Source organism: Rhodnius prolixus, unplaced genomic scaffold (assembly GCF_049639745.1).
Source record: "Rhodnius prolixus isolate KJV_2025 unplaced genomic scaffold, Rpr scaffold_5, whole genome shotgun sequence".
Lineage (NCBI taxonomy): Eukaryota > Metazoa > Arthropoda > Insecta > Hemiptera > Reduviidae > Rhodnius > Rhodnius prolixus.
In genome coordinates this window covers 23,761,786-23,788,775 of record NW_027411624.1, presented here as the reverse complement: position 1 = coordinate 23,788,775, position 26,990 = coordinate 23,761,786, and the positions used below count along the sequence as shown (strand labels likewise).

The 26,990-nt window shown below is 33.1% G+C and overlaps 2 protein-coding genes across 2 annotated transcripts in view; one reads left to right on the top strand and one right to left on the bottom strand.

Moving 5' to 3' along the window:
• Nucleotides 1–26,990, top strand: part of qin (tudor domain-containing protein qin) — a 224,230-nt gene that overhangs the window by 120,175 nt on the left and 77,065 nt on the right. The window lies entirely within an intron of this gene.
• The window catches only part of LOC141457998 (uncharacterized), a 50,470-nt gene continuing 40,545 nt past the window's right edge, over nt 17,066–26,990 (bottom strand). Inside the window, exon 3 of the mRNA XM_074135454.1 lies at nt 17,066–19,688. Within this exon, the coding sequence (XP_073991555.1) occupies nt 19,345–19,688 (344 nt within the window). The 3' untranslated portion in view covers nt 17,066–19,344. The remainder of the gene's footprint in view (nt 19,689–26,990) is intronic.

The window sequence follows — 26,990 nt, the reverse complement described above, 5'->3', positions numbered from 1 at the left end:
TCTGAGTAATAACATTTTTATTGCAAAAAGGTAATGATTTTATAAAAAAATTTAAAGTGACGTCACTCAAGAACAGTGGAAAATATGAAGTTGGCCAATACGTCATTGAACTCCACTTTAGATGTACTACACACAGTAGGCCTACGGACAATACTTACTGGTTCACCCTGAATATATAGTTACATTTTTTTAAAGAAGTTAATAATTCATATGCGAGAAACATTACTAGACCTGTAAGTGCCAGTATTTTAAAACAGGAGTAGACAAGGAAACAATTTCAAGTTCATAATAAAGCGTTTAATGAACCAGTTTTTGGACTAAATTGATGCCGGGCAATTTATCTCCACCCTAAACTTGACATTTTATGTTTTTAAATATTCCAGTTATTTTAATAAATAATACATAATACTTTAAAAAAAATTATTGTCTTTTAAGAAAATACGGAAAATAATATTTCTATAATTGAAAATTGATAAGATAAATAGTTTCAGAGTTATTTTGTAAACATTATGTTTTGATAATGATTGCCATTATATTTCTGAGAAATCATTTTATCATTGTACGTGCGTGTGCATGTTGATGTGCGTGGTAGTTAGTGTGTGTGTGGCCGGAAGTGACTATTTGGAAGTGGATTGACCTTAAACTTTCAGCACATACTAGTTTCTTCAATTTACCCTGATATTAGTTTTAGACCATTGTTTATGGTAGTGCTGAAAAATAAAGTGATTTAAATCTATAAGTAAATAATACAATCATTTAATTAGTTATTTTTCCAATAATATCTCTCTTAGCTATCAACATGAATTTGATTTGATAAATTAATAATTAATTTTGGCATTTTTATTATTATTAATTTTAAGAACTCCTGGCATAGTCTGCTCAATATTATAAATATAAATTCCCTTTATACTTATTTATTAGAGAATGGAAAAAGACAAAAATAAATATGATGTGAATACTGATAAATTTTCTATCTACTGTAATTTCCACGGTAAAAACCGAGATAGTTTCCTTCTTAAATATTGGTAAAAATGCCTTTATTTTGTTAAGGTAGTCTCAGTTAGTGTAACATAACACTTCTTCTCTTAATCTTAATACTTTTATTGTTCAAAATTATTTATAATAATAATAAAGGTAGGAATTAGCTGGGATATTCCCTTGTGCGGATTCCGGGTTCAAATCCAGCTTAGAAGATTTTCTTTTCGCTTCTTTCAGCTTACTGTGATGGACAGTGTTTTCTGCAACGAGAGAACACTGTTCAGAGGTAGGCAGGGCACTGAAAAATAGCTCCGGAAGCTGACAATCTCAGCTGTAGAAGCGTCTTAGAATTTAAAAAAAAAAAAATAATAATAATATGAAGAAATATTACAAATATTTCTCTGCATTTCCCCCTCTACTATCCAAAAAAGCAGAAATGTTACACACGTGACTGATCAGCCTTATTACAGAATGTAATTTTGATGTTTAACTTTTATTAATACTTTTTTGTTTTTCTGTTACATTTTATTACTACAGCCAACATGATCGAGGTTATTCCAGAATAGGAGCAGAAACTTTCAAGGCTGCTTTGTTACTGAGGCGATCGTTTGCAATACTTTTACAATTTAGTCCTTTTATTTTATTATTGTCTTTTGCAACTGTTTTACACACATTCAAATTCCTTGTTTTGGGCTAGGGAACAGTGTGGGGTCTAGGGGATAAACTGAAGTGTTTGTTTATTAGCTTTCTCTTTAAATATAACCTTGTAAATATTAATCCTGAAAAGTTTGTTAATAGTATACGCGGTCCTAGTTCTGTTGTTCGCTAGTATTTCCTTGCTAGGCAATTTTATCATTCAATTTTGTAAAGGAGAAATGATAATGCAATTCAATTCTTGAAATCATTTTCTTTTCTAGCTAGATTATAAGTCTTTCTTTCTGGCTACATTCGTTACTAATCGTACAATGCTCGTCCAGTTTTCGTATTAATCTTCACACTCATTGCGCTCGCATTCACAGAGAAATGCTTTAAAACATAAATTCGTTACGTACCTTGTGTACATCTAATTGCAAGCTTCTTGAGATGCTCTTCAATCACATATCTCTTTAGATGTTACTATTGTACTGGATGACATTCACTTATAAATCAAGCTGACAATTGCATAGAGTCTAATTGTCCATGGTTTGTTTGGAGCTTGTTTAAAGTATCTTCTTTAGCTGATTTTTTCTTTCTTTGCTGAAGGAATGGGTTGATAACCTGAACCAGGATGGTACGTTCATCTCGTCTTCCTCCTTCTTTTTTACTTTCATCTTAGAGAAGTCCTCTTTCATGTCCACATCAGACTTTCTCGAGTAATTATATTAATTTGAAGTCGTTGTCTAATGACCTTTAATCAAACTATCGGCTCTCGGACATTGTTTTCTCGTTACAGAAAAAAAAATGTAAGGGCCAGCAGCTAGATTCGAACCCGAGATCTTCACGTTGGATCCAGTATACGCTAACCACTCAGCTAGTCCTGTCCCCTCAATATTTGTTGTTTTCATTTATTATGTTAATGAAAGATAAAATACTCTTTATGGTTTTTCCTTCTAACTGTATCTGAATTTTTAATTGTTCTATCGTATACTTTTATCTAGTAGTTTGTTAGTTATTTGTTTATTTCTGTTTTCATTTATTGTTTAAGGCACGTGAAAAGATCGATCCTTGCTTAAACTTTTTACTTCAACTGTTAAAAAGCATTTATATCATTTTTTTTTTTTAATCATTTATTTAGTTACAATCAACGCATTTTGCGTTATAAGCAACAAGGGTAACAATAAGCAACATTCACACATATCAGAGTGGAGAAGTTACCCAGCGGTAACACTCCAATAACATTCTACATTCTACTGACTCTCTTCATCAGAGAGGAGATAGCGAGGCCACTGTCTTTTAAGACGTCTGGAAGTGTTGCCTGGAAATGTTCTGGAAGATAGATGTTGTACAAGTGGATTGTGATGTGATTGATGACGAAAGGAATGTTCAAGTCTGTGTCTGTGGTTTGATTGGTGACGTAGAAAGGAGCGTTTACTATAAAGCGAAAAATTTTAGATTGAAAGGACTGGGATCCTTTGCAGATTTGAGCGTTTGGTTGAACCCCACAGTTCGATGTCATAAGCCCAGGCTGGCTTTAATATACTTTCATATATAAGTTGTCCAGAGTGAGTTTTGATCTGTTGTCGAGTAGTCTTTTCAGTTGTCGGAAGCGTCTGTTGAGTCTCTGTTCTCTTAAGTCGAGTATGAGGGTTCCATGTAAGTCTTCTGTCAAGGTAAAGCCCAAGGTAGCGCACTACGTTGACTACTGGTAAAGGAATAAGATTGTAAAAGACAGGAGGAAGAGTGATGCGTCGAAGAGTGAAAGTAATGTTTTGAGATTTTGTCTCGTTCAGTTTGATAGCCCATTTTTTTTAAGGAGGTGAGGTGAGACCGAAGGTTTCTGTGAGCTGTTATTGGGTCTTTGTCAGTAGATAAGATGGCAGTATCGTCAGCACAGGTGAGAAGAGTAGTTTGAGGATGAGTAGGTATGTCTGAGGAGTAGATTGCGTACAGAATGGGGCCTAGTGGTAATCATATTTAAAACTACATTTTGAACTCAGGGGTTCTCGATCAGAATTCTTGATCGTATTTCTTTCTCACTTTTTCCTGTAGAACGAAAGATGGCATATTACAAGAGATATTCACGGCAATATTCAATGTAGAGTCAGAAGTTATATAATTGTATAAAATCAGTTATATTTGTAGATTGCGCGATATTGGTATTAGAGTAATGTGGATTATAATGTGCTCAGCGAGCTGTTCCTTTCTCTTCAGGGTTATTCTCTAAATCTAGAAAACGTTACCAGTAAATGAGTTTATTTCAATTATATCTCACGCCTCTAACTTCCTGCCTACTTTCTATTTATTTGATGTCATTTGGGCGGCAAACATTTTACTTCCGGATGTCCATCTGTGACAACGATGTCATTACAGAGTCGTCCAAGTTACTGGTACCACCGCTCAGGTCTATGTAGAAGTTTGTAAACTGTAATCATCATTGCAGTGAACTAAAAGAACTATATCTGGTGTAAACACACGAGTTTTTGTAACTATTGTTCACAAGATTCGAACTTACTTTTTCCTTCGAATTCTAAACATTTGTCATTTAATTATGTATTATGTGGAACAATATATTAACCCGCATTACGAAAATGTGGGACTGTAACATTCATTTGAAACCTTTCATAGTTCAATTATTCATACAGTATTCTTACTATCGGGATACCAGAGGCTCTCCTCTGATAATGTACGGTTCTAACATCAGTATAATATAAAATTATGAAAGATCTCAGAAAAATTATGCGTAAAAAGAATGCCAGTACACAGGAAGTTTAACTAAACAGAAAGACTTTTACCATTTTTCTCTTTAATTTAGAAGGTCGTGGCCAATATAGTTTATTAGCGTTTGGACAAAACAGACCTTAGAGCTTTTGATTGGAAACTAATACAGCGTGTTCTGTAGGAGCTGAGACCACTTCCTTCCTGTGACAGTAATATTTTATTGCACTGAACTCGTAAAATAATTCAAATGTGCTATCATTTTGGAACAAATTCTAAATTTAGCAACAAAAATTTAGTTATTAAGTATGTGGTAACAAACTTATTAATATCATTCTCTTTCTGTTCACAGGTAAGTGGCCGAAATTTCCTGCAGAGTATTCAGCGTATTGTGTGAGCATTTTAATATTATTATTATAACTGTTTTGTGAGGGTAATATTTGTAGTAACTATTTTGCTATTTAATTTAAGCATAGCCTCAGGGCAGCATGAATTCTCCCCGAATCAACTATATTCTGATTTGATATGGTACAGACTTGGATCATGTTCAGTTTGTCGTGACTTATTTACTCCTGCTAATTTTTTATGAAGTCGTACGATTGTTATTTTAACATTAGAGTTGGTTAATCTAACAGAAAATTGCTGCATTAAGAAAAAAATGTTTATTAAGTTCAAAATAAATCAAAGTAGTAACTTATAAGACCGCTTGAAACTGTAAAATATATAATTTTTGATTCACATTTAATCCTAATTAATGTTTAATAGGAAATAAGTCTATAAAACACAGCGAACTTGCATTCTACCGGACTAAACCACCACCCCCTCCCCTAAAAGTGCCCTTATTCGAAGTATTACAGAGAAATGTTTCAAATAAAAGTTATAGAGCTATTTGAGAGCTATAATTATACCAAGTTTGAAGAAAATCCAAGAAGCGGTTTTTGAAAAAACCTTAAAAAAGTGAAAAATCTATTCAGTAAAGTGGTACTTCCGGTAAAGCTATTTTGACCAAAAATTTATTGTCACTTCCGCTGGTGGCCACTGAATGAAATATCAAATTTGAAGTCTCTAGGATATTCCGTACCTGAGATATAGTGGATAAACTAACTGCAGAGTAGTAAAGTCAGTCCCAAACCCATGCCATTAAAGGCCGATGGGTTAGACAGGGCAAAATTAGTTGGAAAAAGAAGAGATTTCTAAGAATCACTGGATCTGTAACCCAACCTGCCTTAGCCGTGCTTTTTTAATTAAACTTTTCTTTTTTTTCTCTTTAACAAGCCGAATGTGATCGGTTATTGTCGGTAATTTTCGGATAAGTTACCCAGTTTATTAACTGTATATGCACACTCACACGACTTTCTTTTAATTTATTTCTAACTAGCCGAATGTGATCGGTTATTTTCGGTCACTTTCGGCTCAAATTGACCATGATTATTAACTTAATTTCCAATTTAATGTATAACTTTTAATAGGCACACTCACACGACTTTTTTTTATTAATACAACTTAGGTTTTCTTGTATTTTTACCGAATGGTTAGTTACTTTGAATTGCAAAATGCATTCTGATGGAACTATTTTAGAAAATCCTTATGAGCATACTCACACGACTTTTTCTTGCCAATACGTATTAAAACTCTCCGTTAGGACACGCAAAAGCGGAAAACGTTGAAAAACATCTAACTTTGACAATTTTTTTCACTTTTTCTATTATCTAAAAATTAATACTTCTAAATTTTGTTTATAATAAAGGGCAAATTCTCCTTTATAACTGTAGTTTCTTGCAACAACCTGTATCAAATGGATTTCGAAAAAAAGGTAGCTGAAATTTGGAAAGAGTAGGTTTTTCAAAAAAAAATTCTTGTTCTTGTTGTTTATCTTCTTCTTCTTGTTACCTATTTTGTAAAAACATGGGCCTAAACGTGCGGACCGATTTGTATGAATGAGATGAGGTGTCTTTTGATTCGGAATATCATTTAGATGTGCCATTTGGGGCTATCGATGTTCTACATTCTATGGAAGAGGAGTTAGCCCCATGTATGTGAGGCCCCCTCCAAAATTATTATTACTAATAACTCTGTCTTAGCCCAATGGTGTTAGAGCTCCCCTACTTAACATTGAATTGCCGTACTGCTCTTACACCTACGAAGGGGTGTATGGCAATCGTTTTGAATTATCTACGCATGAACCGATTTTCATGTAAATTAAAGTGTCATTTGATTGAAAAATTTTACGTAGATATGACTGGGGCATTGAAGTAAAAAATTTTAGAAGAGGAGTTTCCGGTCTTCGCCTTTTTTGGCGCAGATTCCCCCTTGGTAACCCATTGTTTCGATTGTTCTTTGGTCTCAGGAGTGTAGTGATGTATCCATGTTTCATCCACAGTGACGAAACGACGCTTAAAGTCCTGCGGATTCTTCTGGAACAGCTGTAAACCGTCCTTGCAACACTTCACACGATTTCGTTTTTGGTCAAGCGTGAGCAATCGCGGCACCCATCTTGCGGATAGCTTTGTCATGTCCAAATGTTGATACAAAATATTATGTACCCGTTCATTCGAGATGCATACAGCACTAGCAATCTCACGCACCTTCACTCTTCTGTCATCCATCACCATATCATGGATTTTATCAATGATTTCTGGAGTAGTAACCTCAACAGGGCGTCCAGAACGTTCAGCGTCACTTGTGCCCATATGGCCACTCCGAAAATTTTGAAACCACTTATAAACTGTTCTAATCGAAGGTGCAGAGTCACCATAATGTTTATCAAGCTTCTCTTTAGTCTCCTGAGGCGTTTTGCCTTTCATAAAGTAGTGTTTAATCAACACACGAAATTCTTTTTCGTCCATTTTTTGAAAATCACTCGACTTCCTCGATTCAAACGAATGCCAAACACAAAGAAATAGACCGATCTGGTTGAAACTTGGTGTGTGTTCTTCCAAGAGATGCTACTAACTAAACATAACCTCGATACGCCGCCAGTAGTGCTATCTCTCTGACTTTGCACGGACTTTTCAAACGACCCTCGTACATAACTTTTTGAGGTCTACTTAGCTGTAAGTCTTATATGGGCTTATATAATGATCAGTATCTTGATTAAGTTATTCACTCCTAGACAGGTTCATTGTTGCAATTTCTCTTGTTTCTTTTTTTCGCATTTATAACCTTCAACTGATTGATTGTCATTTCTGAAGAAAATGAATGTTCTCATGGAGAAGATAAAGACAGGGAAACTGTTATATTGAGAGTATAAGTGAGAGGGAAGATTGTACGTGATTTGGAAATAGAAAGATAGCGAGTGGTCACTGCCATATAAATAGGCTTATCTTTGCTCTTTATTAGAGTAGCTAACCTTGATCCCCATCCACTAGAAGTGGTACATTTCATTTCCCAATTTACTTTATGTGAAGCTGTATGCTTTATACTTTGCCATATATTCCAGATGTTTGCAACAACCATTTCATTAGCTGCAGTGTTGCCATTTTAGAAAGAGCTTCCGCTACATAGCAATAAACATGAGAACAAAGCTTAAAGCTACCTGCAGCTCATTTCCATGCACACTGTGGTTTCTCAAGCATGGCTTGTGGAGTGTTCAATTTTAAGTTTTGAATAAAGAGATTTTAATGCAATATTCTAAATGTAGAGCTAGTACCACAAATATGGCAAAAAAATATTCTTTATATAGATTTTAATTTTATTGTAAAGAAATAAACAGCAGGGAAACCAAACAATTCTTTTGAACAAATTAAATTCCTCTGCCATCTAGCGGCAGTATTTAGTACTTGTTAGGGCAAGATGGCTTTTTGTTTATCTTTTTTACAACATTAAGATAAGAAAATGTTTCTTATTTTTTCATTTTGAATAAATTTAATTGTTTGTATAATGTTCCCGTCCAATGAAGTTAGAGCAAAAAATTGCATATTATCGTAAATATTCTCTAAAACCCTTCTCGGGTAAATTTGGGAGGACACTGTTATGTTATTATGTCTGGCAATATTAAAAAACTAAAGGTAAAAATAAAATTTGTTAGATTACTATCATTATTAGTAAGATTGTAATCTGCCGTTATTAAGAATTTAATAATCTTCTTTATAATTTAAAGATTTTCGAGTATATCGAATTCAGAACAATAATCTTGATATGTAAACAATAAACCTTTAACTTTTAGAAAAGTAGATCATACAACCGAGCAACATTTAGCTTGATTGGACGGACCATCTTACAACTAAAAATGATTCTACAAAACGCCATTCATTAGTAAATTTTTCATAACAGGTATATTTTAAAGGAAAATAGATGCCTCTGAGCTCCAATAGTTTTCTTACATACATTTTATCTATCGTCATATCTGACTGCGGCCCTGCCTGCTATTCTGATTCGCTAACCTTGGTGAAAAGTTTTTTTTATCTTAAGGGGGAAAAAAATTGATAAGCTTATATTTATAAACTAAAAGGGAATCGGTCGAAGAGATACAAAAAGAGGAAAGTTGGTTAAATTTATTATTCTCTTGTCAAAACAAATTTATATTAATGAACTTATGAACCCTGCATGTGAAGTTTGTATATTGATATTAACTTATTTTGTTACCAAAAATAAGATCCCAATTTTTTTTTTGTAATGCTTCATAGTTTAGTGACACAAATAATCTTATCTTAGCAAATAGAAAATGTAATTTGCGATTTCCTCTGTTTACTTTTTAATTAATACCTTTTCTTGCTTTTTATTTCATTCAATCTGTGAAAATAGTTTTAACTATTAATATTTGGTTATTATATTATCACATTATCTTCTCTACATTTTCTGTTAAAGATAAACAAAAACAAAACTTAAGACCTAATAAATCTGGTAGTGATAAACAAGCTCTACTAGAGTGCATATCTGTGCTACCTTGTGGGTTTATTGCGAACTACTTAACACATTAAGGTTGTACTTACTAGGACTGATGTAGTTCCTAAAGAAACCAATAGATAGCATTTGTGTTCACTGTACAAGCGCCATTTACAAAGCGAAATATTCTTTTTAACGATTGTTTATTATTTTTATTAATTCCTTGCCTTTTTTTTTAGGCATTAATAACCGCTTATAGGATAAAGTGAGTGATTGTTTTTCTTGTTAGTTTCTTATTTAATTCTGTAGTGTAAAAAAGTGTATTTGTGGAATGATATTTATTTATATTGCTCATTCTCCTATTTAGAATTATATACCATTTTCTTACTTCGTCGCTTAAAGCATTATTTAAAATAATAGCCGCCCGAATAATATATTATACATTTAAAATAAGACCTACTTTTCTAATGTTTCTAGTAAGAATGTTTACTACAATCGTTTATATTCAGATCTTGTATGTGGTAGTGGTACAATTTTCACTAATCGAAGTTACACATAGTTTCATTTAACGCATTAGCTTTGAGTAAACGAACGTTCATAGGACCTGATAGCCTAACTCCACGATGTGCTGTGCATAGAGAATGTCTGTTCTTTACTTATGTTAGTGACTTCTGTAATGACTTTTAACTATGATTCCCGGGATCAGATCAGCAAAACTCTTTCATTCTGTAAATCCATTAATTCTTCTTTAGAGGTGTCTATGAAAAAAAAAAAAACCTTCAGTTTATTTACTTATTCTTACAAGTGCAATGATTGTAAAAGTATTGGAGGATTGACGTCATTTATTTAATTAATTTTGTTGAATTTTTATATAGAAAACAATATAAGAGGCCGTTGGTAAATAAATTCAATTGTAAATGAAGGAAATACGTTCACACTAGACATGCTGGTTCGTAAAGATTTTATAAGTTGTAGCAAAGTTATCTACAAGTTTTCGGCAGTTTGTCTTCGCTATTATTTCTCTTACTAACAGAAAGTAAATAGTGTTCCACAAAATATTTTGTGCATTTGAGTACCTTGACCTAATTTAATTTGTACCACTCCTTGTTATAATAATTACTATACTATGGAACCATATTAAAATATTAGTAACCATATGATAAATTATTCGCTTTCAATTTTTCTCGGTTATTGTATTAAATATTTTTGTTCTTATTTATTAAAAATGCAAAGTTTAACATTTAAGAGTTAAACATTCAATAATAATAATTAGGGGCGTGGTCAGACCGAAAATTTATATTTGAAGTCCGGGTCAGACATAACTATAGGGTGTACTAGAGAGAGAACAGATAGAAGTTTCACGAACATTGGTACTAGCGATTAAGAGTAACTGTAGGTATTCTGCTGTGGAGGGAGTAACCATCCAATCAACGTGTTACTTTGTTTAGTAATAATATAGTAAGTTACCAAGTACTGTGTCCGGCTTACATACCCTTTTTGGTTTGTTGTTTTAATGCTCGCTGTTCGTTCGTTTCATTCACTGTTATTGAACTTATTAATAATATCTGTTTATAAACATATCCTTACTTACACCTATTCTTGGCAGGAATTAGGCCAATCTAATCTTCAGAAACAAGTATTACAGCCAAAATAACCGGTTCCTATTTTTGATGTTCACAAAGACCCACTGAAAATTATTTCAGGAGTTTGATGCTCACAACATTTTGATTTGCTGTGTTTCGTGAAAACGCTTGTGGTCCAATATTCACTTGAAAATTATTCCTAGATAATAGTTTGTGAATGGTAAAGATACAAGCTCAAAAAATCAATAATATAACAGGAAATCCAAATTTTATATATCGATTAAAAATTACCAAGTGGTGCCTGAAGGAAAAAGCAGATATAGTGCATCTTTTTTCGTTTTAATTTTTGATTGATTTTCTTGAAAACAGCTGTAAAGATTTTCTTCAAATTTGCTTCTAACATGTCATTTTGGTGTAAAGTACGTTAATAAGTAATACTAATCGAGAAGGATTAAAATTAGTCGGCCAAAATTCCTGGAACGGACGTGACACATTTCTAAACGAATTATTCTCTTAAATAATTAAGTCATAGTATTTTCTCTACATTTTTTTGTTGAAGAGACACAAAATATAATAAATAAATAAATAAAACGTAACAAAAACAAAATTAACTTAAGAACTAAAAGAAAAGTGATAGTAAACAATCTCTAATAGAGTGAATATCTGCGCTACCTTGTGGATTTATTGCGAACTACTTTATACATAAGAACAGCATTAGGGCTGGTTATAGTTCCTAACGAATCCACTAGATAGCACTTGTGTTCACTGTACAAGCGCCATTTACAAAGGAAAATATTCTTTTTAACGATTGCTTATTATTTTGATTAATTCCTTACGTTTTTTAAACATTAATAACTGCCTTTAGGATTAAGTGGGTGATTATCTCTCTTGTTAGTTTCTTATTTAATTCTGTAGGAAATAAAAGTATATTTATGGTCTCCTATTTAGAGTTATTTATCATTTTCTTACCTTCCAGTCGAGATCATGGGTTCGAATCTAGTTGCTGGCCCTTAGATTTTCTCTTCGTAGGACGATGTTGACGCGCTTTACATCCAAAACTTTGGCTAAACATTACATAAATGTAGAACATCTGTAGCGTATATTTTAAATATCTTTCTAAGAAAATTAATTAATTAAAGGATATACTGGGGTTGGTTTTCTCTCTTAAAAAGGTCGTTTTAGCGTATTGTCAGTGTTTATATGTTAAGTGTAAGTAACAATTCCATTCCGTGTTAAAGTAATTATACTAAAGTCGTTAACGGTTCACTCAGATTGTGATTACATTTAGAAAGGTTGGTTACATCAAAGTAATTTGGAGACGTGCTAGTTTAAATCTAGTTTGTTGAAATAAATAATTTTTGCAGGTTGATTTAGTGTGTACAATAAATGAGATTGCTCGATGAGTTAACTGTAGAGAGGGACTGTCCAAATATGGCCTTGAACTTTAATGGATGCTTTAGAAGATTAAAGATGCTACAAGTGTTACCTCTACTTCTTTATACGTCCTTAAGCGTATAACAGGAGTAGTTTGTTAACAACAGTTCAACTAACACCCAACGCGGCGACTTTTATTGACTAACAAATAGTACCTTAATTAGCACATTTAATTATAAAGGAAAATTCTCCGTCAGATTACGAATTCTCCATTTTATGTGTCTAACTCTACCCTCCATAACGATCTCAAAATCTCATCCATAAGCGACGAATCTAAATCTAAGTATAGAAAATTCTTTGACTCTCTTCCATTCTGTACCAATCCTCTTGTTCTAAATCTCGCCTTCACAACGATTCCAGATCGTCCTCCACGACGATTGAAACGCTGTTGGCCTCGTGATTATTATTTGTAGATTGTGAATAGCAAATAAATTAAAAAAAAATTATAAAGGAAAATGAAGTTTTGCACCTGTATTGAAATCAAAACCCGTACATTCAACTGTACGGGTCAAACCAAAAATACATAATTTTAGTCTCGTTCCTTTGGGAGCCTTGATGATGATGGACTTATTACTGGACGACCATTCGCCATGTTATCCATCGTATCGATCACTCATCCTCTTAATGCTATAAATTTCAGGATGACTTATCGATTATCCTAATCAAAAACACTTTTTTATATATTTTATTGTTATTAATTTTTTGTGTTTATTTGTAATTAATAAGCTTTCATAATAATTCGTGTCCTTCAACACTTTTTATAGTTTTATTTCTCACGTTTTTTGCAATTTTATATTTCATTAAATCATTTGTTTAAATAATATTTACTTTTTAGAAGTTACTTTCATCTTTAATACTGAAGTTGTATTTCTAGAAAACATATGTCATTGAACATATTCATATTCATTGAAATTTACTGAATAAACTGAAAAACTGAAGTTTCCTCAAATTTAAAGTAAATTGAATGAATGCCCTTTTTTTTGCCCAATATTAATTTGCCTAACAATTAATGCCAATTTTCTTTAAGATAAGATGACTTATTTCGTTTTTACTGTGCGATTCAAATAACGGAAGTAATAGACCTATCTAATTTTCTTTTTTCTATTTTAAAGTGCGTGTGTGTGTGATGATTATTCAAGATCAAAGAGCATAATAAAGTTAAATCAGATGAATAATTTGGAATAGATTTAAAATGAAGTGCCTATTTATAAAGATGTAAAATATGTCTTTATTATTATAATTTAATTTTTTTTAATATTGTCATTAATGAAATGGCTAGCATAAGGGTATTTGTTATCCATTCAATTCTAAAGTGAATGCAGTTTCTAACTTTCTGAAATTACGAGCTGAAGTATGAATGAAATGATGGGTACTTGCTGATTTGTATAATATATTTTTAAGTAAACTTATGTTCGATAAATAAATCTTTATAACCTGTTCTGAGGGAGGAAATTTCCAAAAACGTTTCAATGTATTTTTTTTTTTACAAACGATAATCTAGCTAAGAAGTAAATATAAATATTGTTTGTAAACAAAATTATCAAATATTAAATTGGAAAATAAAAGTCGAACAGTAGAACCGAAAAGGGCCGACAATAACCGAGCGCAATCGGCTAGTTAGAAAAAAGAAGTAAAAGAAAGTCGTGTGAGTATGCACATAAAGTTAATAATCATGGACAGTTGAACCGAAAGTAGCCGACAATAACCGATCACATTCGGCTTGTTAAAGAGAAAAGAGAGAAAAGTTTAATTAAAAAAGCACGGCTAAGGCTGGTTGGGTTACAGATCCAGTAATTCCAAGAAATCTCTTCTTTTTCCAACTAATTTTGCTATCTCTAACCCATCCGTCTTTAATGGCATAGGTTTGGGACTGACTTTACTGCTCTGCAGTTAGTTTATCCACTATATCTCGGCAACGGAATATCGTAGAGACTTCAAATTTGATATTTCATTCAGTTACCACCAGGGGAAGCGACAATAAATTATTGGTCAAAATAGCTCCACCAGAAGTACCACTTTACTGAATAGATTTTTCATTTTTTTAAGGTTTTTTCAAAAACCGCTTCTTGGATTTTCTCCAAACTTGGTATAATTATAGCTCAGAAATAGTTCTATAACTTTTATAAGAAACATTTTTCTCTAACACTTCGAATAAGGGCACTTTTGGGGGAGGGGGTGTGGGTTAGTCCTTCAGAATGTCAGTTCGCTGTAATGTATGGACTTACTTCTCCTATTAACATTAATTATCATTAAATTTGAATCAAAAATTTTATATTTTTTAAAGAAAATTGGTCAACCGGAAATACCATTTTAAAGATAGATTTTAGTTTTCTTATAAGTTCTGGCTATGATTTATTTTAAACTTAGTATACTTATAGCGCGCAAACTGTTTTATATCTTTAATTATAATTATTTTTTCTCATTAAATTCGGTTTGGGCACTTTTTGGGGGTGATTGGGCTACATCCGTATTTAGGGCCTTTTGAATCCGTAAAAAGTTGTTTTTTTTAGTAATTAGTTTGGGCAAGCCAAGAACGTGTCCACCTTAACTCATAAAAGAAAAATCACAGCTAATTCAAATTTGATATTTCATTGGGTGCCGCTTTGGATCAAAATAGGGAAACCGGAACTATTTTTTTTCGGAATTGGCAGGTTTTTTTTTTCTTAGCGAATATATGTACGAGATATTTTTATTGAGGTTAGGTTACAGTGTTGGAGATAGATAAATGTTCTCTTATTGTAAACAACATATTGGATAGGAACATGCCCAACAAAAACGTTGTTAGAACAAAATAATCTTTGTAAGATTCACCATGTTGTTTTTTACTTACCCTAGTATTATGGTATTCATAAATTACGTCATCAGCAAACGTAAAGTTTCGTGCAACACCTTCACATCCGCTTCTCACACCACAAATCTTTTACAGAACATCAGTTTGTGCTTTCCTTGATTATATTAAATAATTATTTATTAATAACTTATTTCTTATTTAAATAATTTAATTTAATAAAGCGTATTTCCGTATTAATTTTAAGTGCTTCTAACCGAAAATAAAGCTTGTATTTGATTAAAATTGCAATTCAGTAGTTCACTGAAAGGTCACTAGAGTGCGTGACTTTACCCCGGCAGAGAGCAGTATTTTTTTGCTATTATTTTTTCTTTTCACCTTGTTAATGATGGTTCTCGTGAATGCAACGATTCTTCGCTATAATATAACCTTGCCAATTTGTAGCCTCTGTAAAGGTTATAGTGCTTCCTTCTCTAGTGTTTACTGTAAATCATTTCAAACAAATACAAAGTACTTTTTACATCTTATTGAAGCTGTTTAGGCTATTATAATACTAGTACAAAGTTCTGAATTATATGTAGGGGTCATCGGCGACAAGTTTCGGTGTGCACCACACCTGAACAAATTAGAAGTTGATCCTAGAGTGAGTCTTTGGTTGCTGGTCCATTATCCCGATGATTATGGTTTTGCGCTGTGTGTATGAACAAAATTTCTTCAAATTTTCTGCACGTTGCACATATCGTTCTCAATGTCCATTCGTAACATTCCGGGAAAATTTGAGTGAACTGTACTTCTGTGAGTTATTAGGCGTCTCCATTTGCAGTACTAATATCGGTGCAGTGTATGTTCCTTTGCTCTGCATATTAAAGAGATGAATGATTAGATTATTACATGGAAATTATTGAGGTTCGGTCAATAAATATTTTAAATAAATTTCTTTTTTTCACACCGACATTTCGGTAAATATTTATTACCTTCTTCAGGATATTATAAAATTTGTGAAGTTTAATGTTGAGCTATATCATCAATTGACCATCCAACTTAGGATGATGATATAGCTCAACATTAATGAGTAGCTAAAGGAATTATTTTTTAAATCATTACCTTGAATTTCCATTAATCTACAAATTTTCGTTAATACGATATTTCTTGTCCCATCACTTACAGTTGCCAGCACTGATTTTTTACAATAATTTATTTACCACAATTCTCTGAATTCCAAGCTCTGATTACTGAAGTACGTATATTGTAAACTATCCATATGTATTTCTAGTTGCAATTTCTTCGCGTGATAGTATGTTTATACTTGCAGTATGTTTTAGAAATAGTTTAAATTATATTATATAAAGATCTCGAGTTCATGTTGTTCTCATTTCAACTGGAGCCATTCAACTGGATGAAAATGAAATTAATAGCGTCGACCTTTTTATCTGCTACGACTGTAGTCAAACAGGAAATTGCAGCAACTTCGTTTTTATTTGCACTTTTTTTTCAAGAGATTGTTTATTTGAATAGCGTATTTAATTTTTTGTTTGGTCCCAACCGGTTTCCGGTGGCTACTTCCATCGACAAGATGGCGATATCCCAAAACTGGTTTCACGTAAATAAAACTTCACACTTTATAGATGATTTTGAGATTCATGAAAGATTAAGGTTAAGAATATTAACCTGGAAAATAAATTCGAATTTAAGGATCCTACCGGCTGTGGCATGCAGGACTGTGTTACGTCATCAAACTTTTATCTCATCCTTTAACTTTTTTGTTTTTTTTTGTATAAGCCACTATTAATTTTAAATAAAATTTGCCTTGTGATACCAGAACCAACTAATTACCTTGTTTGTGCCAGTATTTTTATTTGAAATATACTTAAATTATTTTTTTAGGAGAGATTACGAGATTTGAGGTAGAGTGTATATTGTTTCAGCAAAGATAGTGTTCGAAAATCGTGATAAAACTCTAGATTTGTTTATCTGTATTGAAACCAGTTCTTTCAAGAACTTAGAAGCTATGGAACCTTCTTCCATAACCCAAAGTAATTTGCCTTCAACAAAGCAGAAATAAAAAATCAGATTCCCTTAATTTATGAATAATTAAAAGTGTTCATTAATTTGTATAAAACATTTTACTTCAATATTTCATTATTACAAACTTCTGAAAAATACAATCTTACATAAAATATAGAACAAAATCTAAATTATTTCGCTTTTACAAAACAAAATATCTTATTAAATTAATGTACAGGTTCTTAATCACATTCTGTCGAATCTGCTCGTATCACTATATCATAATACACATAATAATACGCGTTTGTAAACAACATTTGGTCGTAGTACGCATTTTAATTTTGTCCATCCTTATGACATTTTGTTCATCAGTGTTATAAATCTTTATCGCCTGACTGATAAGAAATACTAATATCATTCCATGTTCTAATACTAATTCTTAGAAATAAGAGTGGTTTTAAGTATGTTTGCTGGCAGTTTTCATGCTAATCAGTTAATCCTTTTAAGTTTGTTAAGTGTTCAGTGAGATTTCTCTTTTCTAACTTGCTGACTAAAGTCGTCGTCTAAATCTTTTTTTAGGACAATTTTTGTCCAAGGTTGGTCCTCAACGGGTTTTTTGAGTTTTTCCTTACCACTAAAAAAACTTACTAGGCATTACTCCAAGTTTGTGGGAATAAAGTTAAATTTTAGAAATGGAAGTTCAACAACAATCAACAATTTTTGAAAAAAAGTTCCCTGAATTTTGTTCGCTGTAAAGAACTTTGCAGGTGATATTACAATAATAATAAAAATTAGCCAATGAAATTCAAGATTTAATTAAAAAGTTCCATGTTTTAATTTTTGTATAAATAAAACAAAATCAAAATGGCGTTTTCAAGAGAAAAAAGCATAAAAGAAATAATTACCTAACAAAAATCAGGTTGAATGAAAGGTCAAATAAAGGATACAAAATAAACAAAAACAATTCACTAAGTATAAAAATAAAATAATGAATTTCCAAGTTGCAAAATATTATAACATTTATATAACAAAAGGAAGGGCTTAAAATTATAAGATGTGCCTTTTCTCAATTTCTCAAGACTGTTGTTTGCCTCTAATATTTGAAAATTTAACTGACGAAAAGTATATAAAGTTAGAACCTCCTACAGTAAATAGATTACTTTAGGTAATGCAGGCGAGAAATCCGACATGCACCTCACTTTATCATTGATTTTTTAAATGATTTTAATCTGGATTAGAATTATGGATCGATCCCAACTTACCTTATCCATATTTATCCCTTATTAAAAATTTGGAGGCCTCAGTTCATTATATTAATTATAAAATATGTTTGGAACAGGCAACTACTCTGAAATAATGAGGTTTTAATGTTTATATTTAAAAACAGTTATTACCTGGAAGGAAAGAAATATTATTGACATTTTCATTCATTTTTGTTTTAATTATTTATTTGTCCAATCTTCATTGCTTACACTTTTTGATTTTGATTTTACTTTCTTGTTATTATTTTATTTACTTTTTGATAATTCCAATTTCTTAACATTATAGTATTCTGTTCCGTTTAGCCACTGAACTAAGTGTCCTACCTAAACAGTCAGGACGGAAGTCTTTAATTGTTAACCATCTAAAACCAATTTCAATTGTTCATGATAAGCCCTGAGGATACCCTAATCCCAGATAGATTTCCTAATTAAATAACCAGCGGGTAAGTTAACCCGGTATAGTGGATTAAAAAACAAAAACGTTGCTGTATAACATGCCCAAAAAAACGAAACGTGCTTTATTCTCTTTTGCATTTTGATTTGATAATGCCAAGTCAATTTACATCGGTGGAAAGTCATTGACCTCTACTACTTCCCAGAGGGCATTTTACTCTCTGTCAAGTCACAGTCTGTTGTTAGTTAAACAAATTATGTTTACGTTTGGTCATTAAATGTTTGTTTTTTTTTTTTCTTTTTGCGTTGTTTAGGTTTACATCTTTTAAAAGATAATAAATATTTACATTGTGTGGGCACACTAAAGGTTCTTCGATGTTTTGTTTACTACAGAAATTATAAATAAATTCTTAGTCATCTTCTGCGTTAGTTGAGGTGTCTAACATTGTGTTTTCTTTCAACATTACGTTAATTTTGTTTTTTTCTTTTTTGCTCTTTAGAACAATTTATAACAGGCGAATTAATTAACTACGTTTATTGCAGATTCACCGCAGCGTCTGTTAACACATTTTTTATTGATTATGGTATCTCTTCATTATTGTGCCCACTCTCAGTAATAAGTTATACATACTTTGAACTTATTTTTTTATTTTGTTACTACCAGTTTTCAATTTTTGTGCTTGTTTTTGTTTTAATAAGAAAATACATTGCAAAAAAAAAGAAATCACCTCTTCAAAAAAATATTTTCCAAAATCTCTTTAGTTACTAATCTATGCGGTCTTGTTGGATTTAATTTTGGCCTTTGATACAATCTAGCGTTAATATGGTAGAGTTTTTTTGATAAATCACAGCGTACATTAAACCACCAGTCACATATGAAGAATGCTTGTGAAAATTGTGTACCATTTGGGCATAGAAATGTGGCTTGTCGGCCATCTATATCACAGTAATGCCAGGCTTGACAACGTGTATCCATGTCAGCAAAAAATCCTGGATATTCTTGTTCATCGCAATAGAAATCTGTATACGGAACTATTCCTAACACTGGGTAGTCAGTACCAGGACGTCCTGTTTCAAACAAAGCAACATTTATTAATTTAAAAAAATAATGTAAACAAAAACAAAATGCATTAAGGTTAACATCATATTATACAATAGGATGTCGTTATGTGTAATTAGTTACGTAATAACGTGTGCAGATAAAATTAGCTACTGTTTTTAAGTTTTTTTAATGGAACTTAGAATAGAAATGCTGGTTTTCAGCAGCAACGCTGTTGGTAGTGTCAGTTATCTCTTTATCTCGGATACAAACTGTTGTATGATCGATTTATAACAGCTTTTAGTTTCATTAGTGTTTGTATTTACTCGTATCATCAGATATTTCATTTTATTTGATTTAATTCTTCCAATTTAACGGCTTTAAATTAATTATTACGAAGGTGCATTGGTAAATAATACTCGCCTCGATTATTGAGTCATAAATAAAGACAAATAATATAATAGACAACAAATCTCATGATTTTGTAACAGTGTGGCTCGCAAAGCGAAGACATATTGAGGTATTAGGTTCGATTCCTGATCTTTGGGCGTGAATTTTATGTAATACAGGGTGGGTTCTATCTCGGGGTTGAAAGAAATTTTATACGAGTATTTCAACCCCATTAGGTTAATTATATTTAACTCTAGTTTATTTTAGGATGTGCAGGAATATTAGTTCAAAGTACTGCACATCAAACTGCTAGTAGAGTAGATCTGGGCAGACGCGCTCCAAAAAGAAGTATACAGAGAGAGGGGCTGGCGCGGGTCCAGAGAGTTGGCGCGTTGCGGATTGCCTCTGCCTACCGAACAGTCTCTGAACCAGCCATTTTGGTCATCGCGGGAGTTATCCCCGTTGCGCTGCTAGCTAGTGAACGGAAGCGGCTCTTCGAAAGAAGAAGGGAAGCTAATAGGGCAGCAGCTGCCCGAGAAGAGCGAGAGCGTACAATGGCTGTATGGCAAGCTGCGTGGACGGAGGAAACCCGTGGCAGGTGGACGGCAGTCCTGCTCCCAGATATCGGAAGCTGGGTCGGCAGGGGATTTGGGGAGGTGGACTACTACCTCACCCAGCTCCTCAGCGGGCACGGTTACTTCAGGGAGTTTCTACGGAAGATAGGGAAGCGGTCAGAGGGAAATTGCCCCCACTGCGTCGGAATGAGAGACGACGCCCATCACACATTTTTTGTGTGCGAAAGATGGGGTCGTGCCAGAAGGGATCTGGAAAGAAGAGTGGGTCAATGGATTCCCGAGTTCTTTCAGGCATAATGCTCTCTGGTAAGGCGCAGTGGAATGCTGTGGCAGTTTTCACTAGGGAAGTACTAACCCTCAAAAGGCGTGAGCTAGATGGAGAGGAGGATAACCCCTAGTGGGTAAGGACAGGAGCCTAGCCTGAAGTAGTGCTGCACAAGCGAATCCAGGCTAGGCCAGGAAGTAGGTGGGTGTTTTAGCCGGAAAAAAAAAAAAAAAAAAAAAAAAATGCTAGTAGAGTAAATAGCCTCCTCGGATTTAGTATTCAGTAAAGCCCAAGCAAATAGTAAACCTAGAAATTATAATACTTTTGGTTTTACCTACAATAAATATAATAGAAAACATTTAAAATTATTAATTCAGATTTAGATATGTAGTATAAACGTTAGTTTAATTAAGGGATGTCACAATTATATTCCACACTCCCCCTCGTTGACAAGGTCGATGAAATAAGAGGGGATGTGTGGAGACAATTTTGCAGACCCAGGCTCCACTCTACCTTGTTAAGCAACGTGTAGTGATTGGAAGCTATGGGTCTGCACATGTGTCATCCCAGCTCGTGTAGTATAAGGAAATAAGAAGAACTATGATAGTGGGCGCTAATGACCAAGATGTCGATGCGCCGAAAAAAAAAAAATACAGGGTGGGGCAAAAGGTATGAACCGGTTTTAAAGGGATGTAAAACAAAAACAATTCAACTTACAGAAATTATGTTTACATTGTTTAATTCAGTACAGAATCTAGTTTTTTACATTAAGTTTGAAAGATGATATCAACGTAGGTGGCGGCCGTCAGCCGCGATGCACTCTTGAAGGCGAATTCTGAAGTTTTCAACCGCTCTTCTGCACATTTCTGCGATGGGTATTGCCGTAACTTTCTCTCTGATTCTATCCTTAAGTTCTTCCTGGGTATGTGGACCGATGTTTAAAAACTTTTTCCTTTATGTACCCCCAAAGAAAAAAAAATCACAAATGCTCAAATCTGGTGAGCGCGCAGGCCACTCCACGTCACCCCTCAAAGAGACGAGGCGCTGGGAAAACACTTGCCTCAATCTCGCCATTGAAATCCTAGCAGTGTGGGATGTAGGCCCGTCCTGTTGGAACCAGTTGTCTCCCAGATTAGTTGCTTCACTCAATCCTACCAGCTCAGGTTCAAAAAAAACACTTCCGACATTGTCACATAGCGCTCAGCGGTGACAGTGACGGTTCGCCCATAAACTCATTTCGATTGAGCTATCGATACTATACAAAACAGCAACGTACAATTTTACCCTTTTGCTCATCACTGACTAATTGAAGAAGCAATTTCAACTTCCAAGTAAATAACTATTTGCTACATTCGTGTAGAAAAGTGGTATTTATCACTTAGTAAATAATGCCTAACGTGCATTGTGGTACTGGGTTCGATACCCCTGTCTTAGGCCTTTGATTTTATTTAATGGTTAATATGAGAAATTTACAGTAAAGTATGTTTGCTAGTCGCCTCCGTCCACGACACCTAATTTGGTAGTCGGACGTAAAGCCCGCCTGAAAAATATAGGCAATTACTTTACTTAGTAAATAATGTAATAATTCAGTAAGTTCTAGTTTTTTATTAGAAAAACAACGAAAAGGACAAAATCAACAGTGTAGAGCCGACAAAGGAATGGACGAGTAACTGAGTGTAATAGCCACGCCCTGAAGAAGGTGGAATATATTTGTCGAAACGTTGTCAAAAAAAAAGACAAGTTGTTGTTTTTTATTGGGACCGATTCCTCGCGAGTTTGAAATCCTTAACGGAATGCTAACCTTCGGATACACAGTGGGTTCAGTTTTCTCTCATTCAAAGAGGGCATAATGCTATTTTTCTTTTCTTTTCAGCATGTCTATGCTGAAAAATGACTCGCTATAAAATATCAATAAAAATAAGGCTATCTTTTACCAAGGACTTTTACTCGTGAGTAGACACAGTCATAACTAGGGAACGGATTCGTATGTATTTACATATTTTTTTCTAGGCAATTTACAGACGTTTTTCAACTAGAAGTATTCATACTGACACTTTTTAAGCCGTTTGAGTCTACTTTTATTTCACATATTTCCACATATTTGGATGTTATCGCATATTTATACATATTTGATTAAAATAAATAAATATTTCTACATATTTAATCAAAATATGTACATATTTTTTCATATTTTTCATTTTGGGCATATTTTCATAATTGGGAGGTGGTTGACAGGAACTGTGAACCACAGACTGTAGGGCTGTGAATCACAGTGGGTACAATGGTTATTGTAATTTATACAGAATGCTGCTAAACAGTGACGGCACTTGTTAGTTCTTTGAAGTTGTCTGACGTTGTCTGTTCTTTCAGCTCGTTCGTTGAAGTGTCCAATTCATTTCGTTCGGTCACTTAGTGTATTCTTTTTTGGGTGAAATGCCACGAACATTGACCTCAAACAAACAACTGGTTGCTAAATATCTTCGCGAGTTTCCAGCAGAACTTTTTCGAAGTGATGGAGACATTTTGTACTGCACAGCTTGTGACAAGCGCGTTTCTTGCTATCAACGTTCCCAAGTCACCCAACATATTGCCACCAGATCGCACATAGAGAATAAAAACAGAAAGAAAGAGAGGACGTCCTATCAAGCCTTCCTTACATCTCCATCATCAAGTAAGTCTACTCTGAGTACAGATCTGTGTCGGGCTTTGGTTAGAGCAGATATCCCTTTCCACAAACTTAAAAATCCTCATTTCAAAGGATTTTAGTCGTTACAAGTCCATCTTACGCCCAGATCGTCGTCACTTTACGTTCCAACGTTTGAAATTTCATGTGGTTGCAAACAATTTCGAAGAGTGAAGTTTTCAAAATTGAAAATTTAACACATCTTTTTATAAATAGTAAAAATGTTCTTTGTTGTATAAATCATTATAACTTGTAAAAACAAATTATTTTGTTCCTAATAAATTATTATAAATTGTAAAAATGTTCTTTTCTTGTATAAATAATTATAACTTGCCCCCCCCCCCAAAAAAATCCATTTTCATAAAAAAAAATGTCCATTTTACTTAAATATTCCAGAAAATATTTTAAGAAAATCACATATTTTCCACATAATTGACGAAAATAAATGCATATTTTAATTAAATATTTGGCATTTTTAAATACATAAAAATCCGTTCCTTAGTCATAACAATTCGTCAAAACAAAAACTCTGCAATAACGGAATAGTTCCTTTTAGCTATAAGCCATTGGTGAATAAATAAGTACTAGTAAAATACTGAGGTAACGATATATCTGCTTGTATGTAAGTGGGTCAGCCAGAGTTGTCGAACCAGTATCTGCACAGTTCCATCTAGTAAAGTACATTCGCTTTCTTTCCGTGTTGTTCGTTTTAGCGATATCAAACCAAACTGTTATTATGGCAGTCTTGGTTTCTACCAGTCACTAATGTAGTGGACTACTCTTCAAATTGCTACATGATGATTCTATTCTCACTTTTAGTCTAAATGAGATTGAACTTTTTTTTTTCGATTTCCCTTATTTCATTATTATTTCGTTTGTTTTCTCTATCTTGTCCATTTCAAAAATATTTCTTAAGAAATGTTTGCGCTGTTTTCTTAAATCTTGCATAACCTCGTATTTGGTAGGAACGTAATATGTAAAAAAAAGGTTTGCAACTTTTTGCCTAATGTTATCACAATATAATTTACCAAAATGAGTTTGGCGTTAAAATAGCTGGTTGATGGTTATAAGTACTCATATTAGATCTCACATGATGACGCGCCTTAAAATTGATCCATTTGTGTGAAGTAGCGCCAAAGAATCTTAACCATTTACCAACCGGTTCTTCTCCCACCATTTAAAATGTTTTACTTTATTTTACGTTTCTCTTATTATTAAAAAAAAAAATTGAGATTAGCTCATCTTTACAATGAATATTTTGGTTGACCTTGGTTAGGCTTGGCTTGAAAACTAGATTGTTTACTTTATTTTTTAGCGAAGCTCGTCTTGTTAGTTTAGTACACATTCTTCTCTTAACAGGTTCTGGATTATTTGTTTCAGCTTTTTCTTTTCTTTACAAATTGTTTAGAATAGACAAAGTGCTTCTTAAAACTTTTTGCGACCGCAACCCCTTCTTAAAGTAAACATTTTCAGCCGACCTCTTTATATCCTGATACCTAATGATTAGGCTACAAGTCGATTTAAGATCATAGTTGGATAGGTTTGTGCATACAGGGTGTTCATTTTAAGACGGCTCAGATGCATTTCATGCTTAAACGGTTAATCTGAGCGAAAAATGGTAGAGGAAAAATTTGTTGCCCGTCATCTCTAGTTTCAGAATATGTGATATGATTTTAGATTTCTACCCGCATACGCGGCTAACGCGCGTCCAAAAGTGAGGGTTTGCAGTTGACCCCCATTTTCATATACACAGTTTTAAAGAGTATAAAAAGTTTTGAAAGAAACCGGAAACAGCAATTAGATATCTTCAAAATTAAAGGTGCTAGGCCATTTCAAAATCTGATATTTATCAATCATATTTCAATTTTTTAACTTGTTATCAAAGAGAAAGAAGAGCACGTGATAGGTTATTTTTATGTATTTTTTCATCCCCTTTCTACTAAAAATATTCCCAAGGCAGTAAAGCTAGTATTTTTCTTAATATCGGGAAATAAGTCGTTTTCCGAATGATTTTCCTAAGAAAAATCAAATGGTAAGTGCTTTAGATGTTCTCAAGCATACACAAAATGGCTAAAAATTAATTTAATATCTGTCACAAACAAGAAGGTTTAATAATTATTTGGTAATTTTGGGAAAATTGCGTTTAATTACCAAAAAAATTGGAAACCTCCTGCCACATATTTAAGTGATCAATATCTTTCATGTAAAGGATCAAACTTATTTCTTAATTTATCGAATAATGCAGTTAACACAGCTTGTGCAACATGTACTGTGCCTTCAAAAGTGCCTCCTCAGATACAGAGAGCAGTTGATAACCTCCAGGCTAACCTGGCTTACGAGCCAGGCAACATGCTGCCCAAGCTGCGTAAAGTGCATTATTTGATAAATTAAGGAATAAGTTTCGTACAGGGTGAACCAGTAAGAATTGTCCTTAGGCCTACTGTGTGTAGTACATCTAAAGTGGAGTTCAAAGACGTACTGGCCAACTTCATATTTTCCACTGTTCTTGAGTGACGTCACTTTTAATTTTTTAAAAAAAAACATTACTTTTTTGCAATCAAAATGTTATTACTCAGAAAGGTTTAGTCCGAATTCGATTCTGATGACACGGTTAGAAAGACAGATAAATTTTCTAAAAATTGATACTATTTAGAAGCATAAATTATTCTCCAAACAGCCTCAATCTTCCTCCGAATGCTGGAAAAATAAAAGTAATCGACATTTTTAATTTGTATGAAACGTAGAACTCATAGCCGTTAACATTTACCATTTATTTTTATTGTTAATTAATACTCGCACTTAGATACGTAGCTGATACAAAATATACTATATCTAGCAGTCTACAGTTACTCTACCCATTTATAATTATCGATCCCTCAAATTCATGACCAAATTTCAGATTTATTTGATTTTTGTAAGGTAGTGACTATAAAAAAATTCCTAATGTTTAGGGTTGTCCAATAAAAATTGGGAGGCGCTCTCCTCAACGATGAAAGGACACCTTCTTAAGGTTAAATCATCAATCAGGAACTTTACCACCTTCGTATCCTGGTTACTGTAGTAAACTATTAATGATTTATCATTCTGACATTTCACATTGCCAGCATTAGCTCTTTGTGTCGACACTCCGACCGGATCCTTACTCAAAAAATATTCAATGATTATAATTTTTTTTGGTTATAAATACATAAATGTTAGCTTATTATCTTTGTAATACGTATTTCATGAATAATTTATTAACTATTTGTTCTTCACTAAACAAATATTGACTCGTATTTTATTGTTCAAAACTTTCACAGATAGTTGAGTATATTTCTTTTAGGCAATAACTAATAATGTGCACGACCAGTTGTTCCCTAATTTTATATAAATTATAAATTCCTCTGGGGTTTATTTAAATTAAATTTTAGGATCAAGA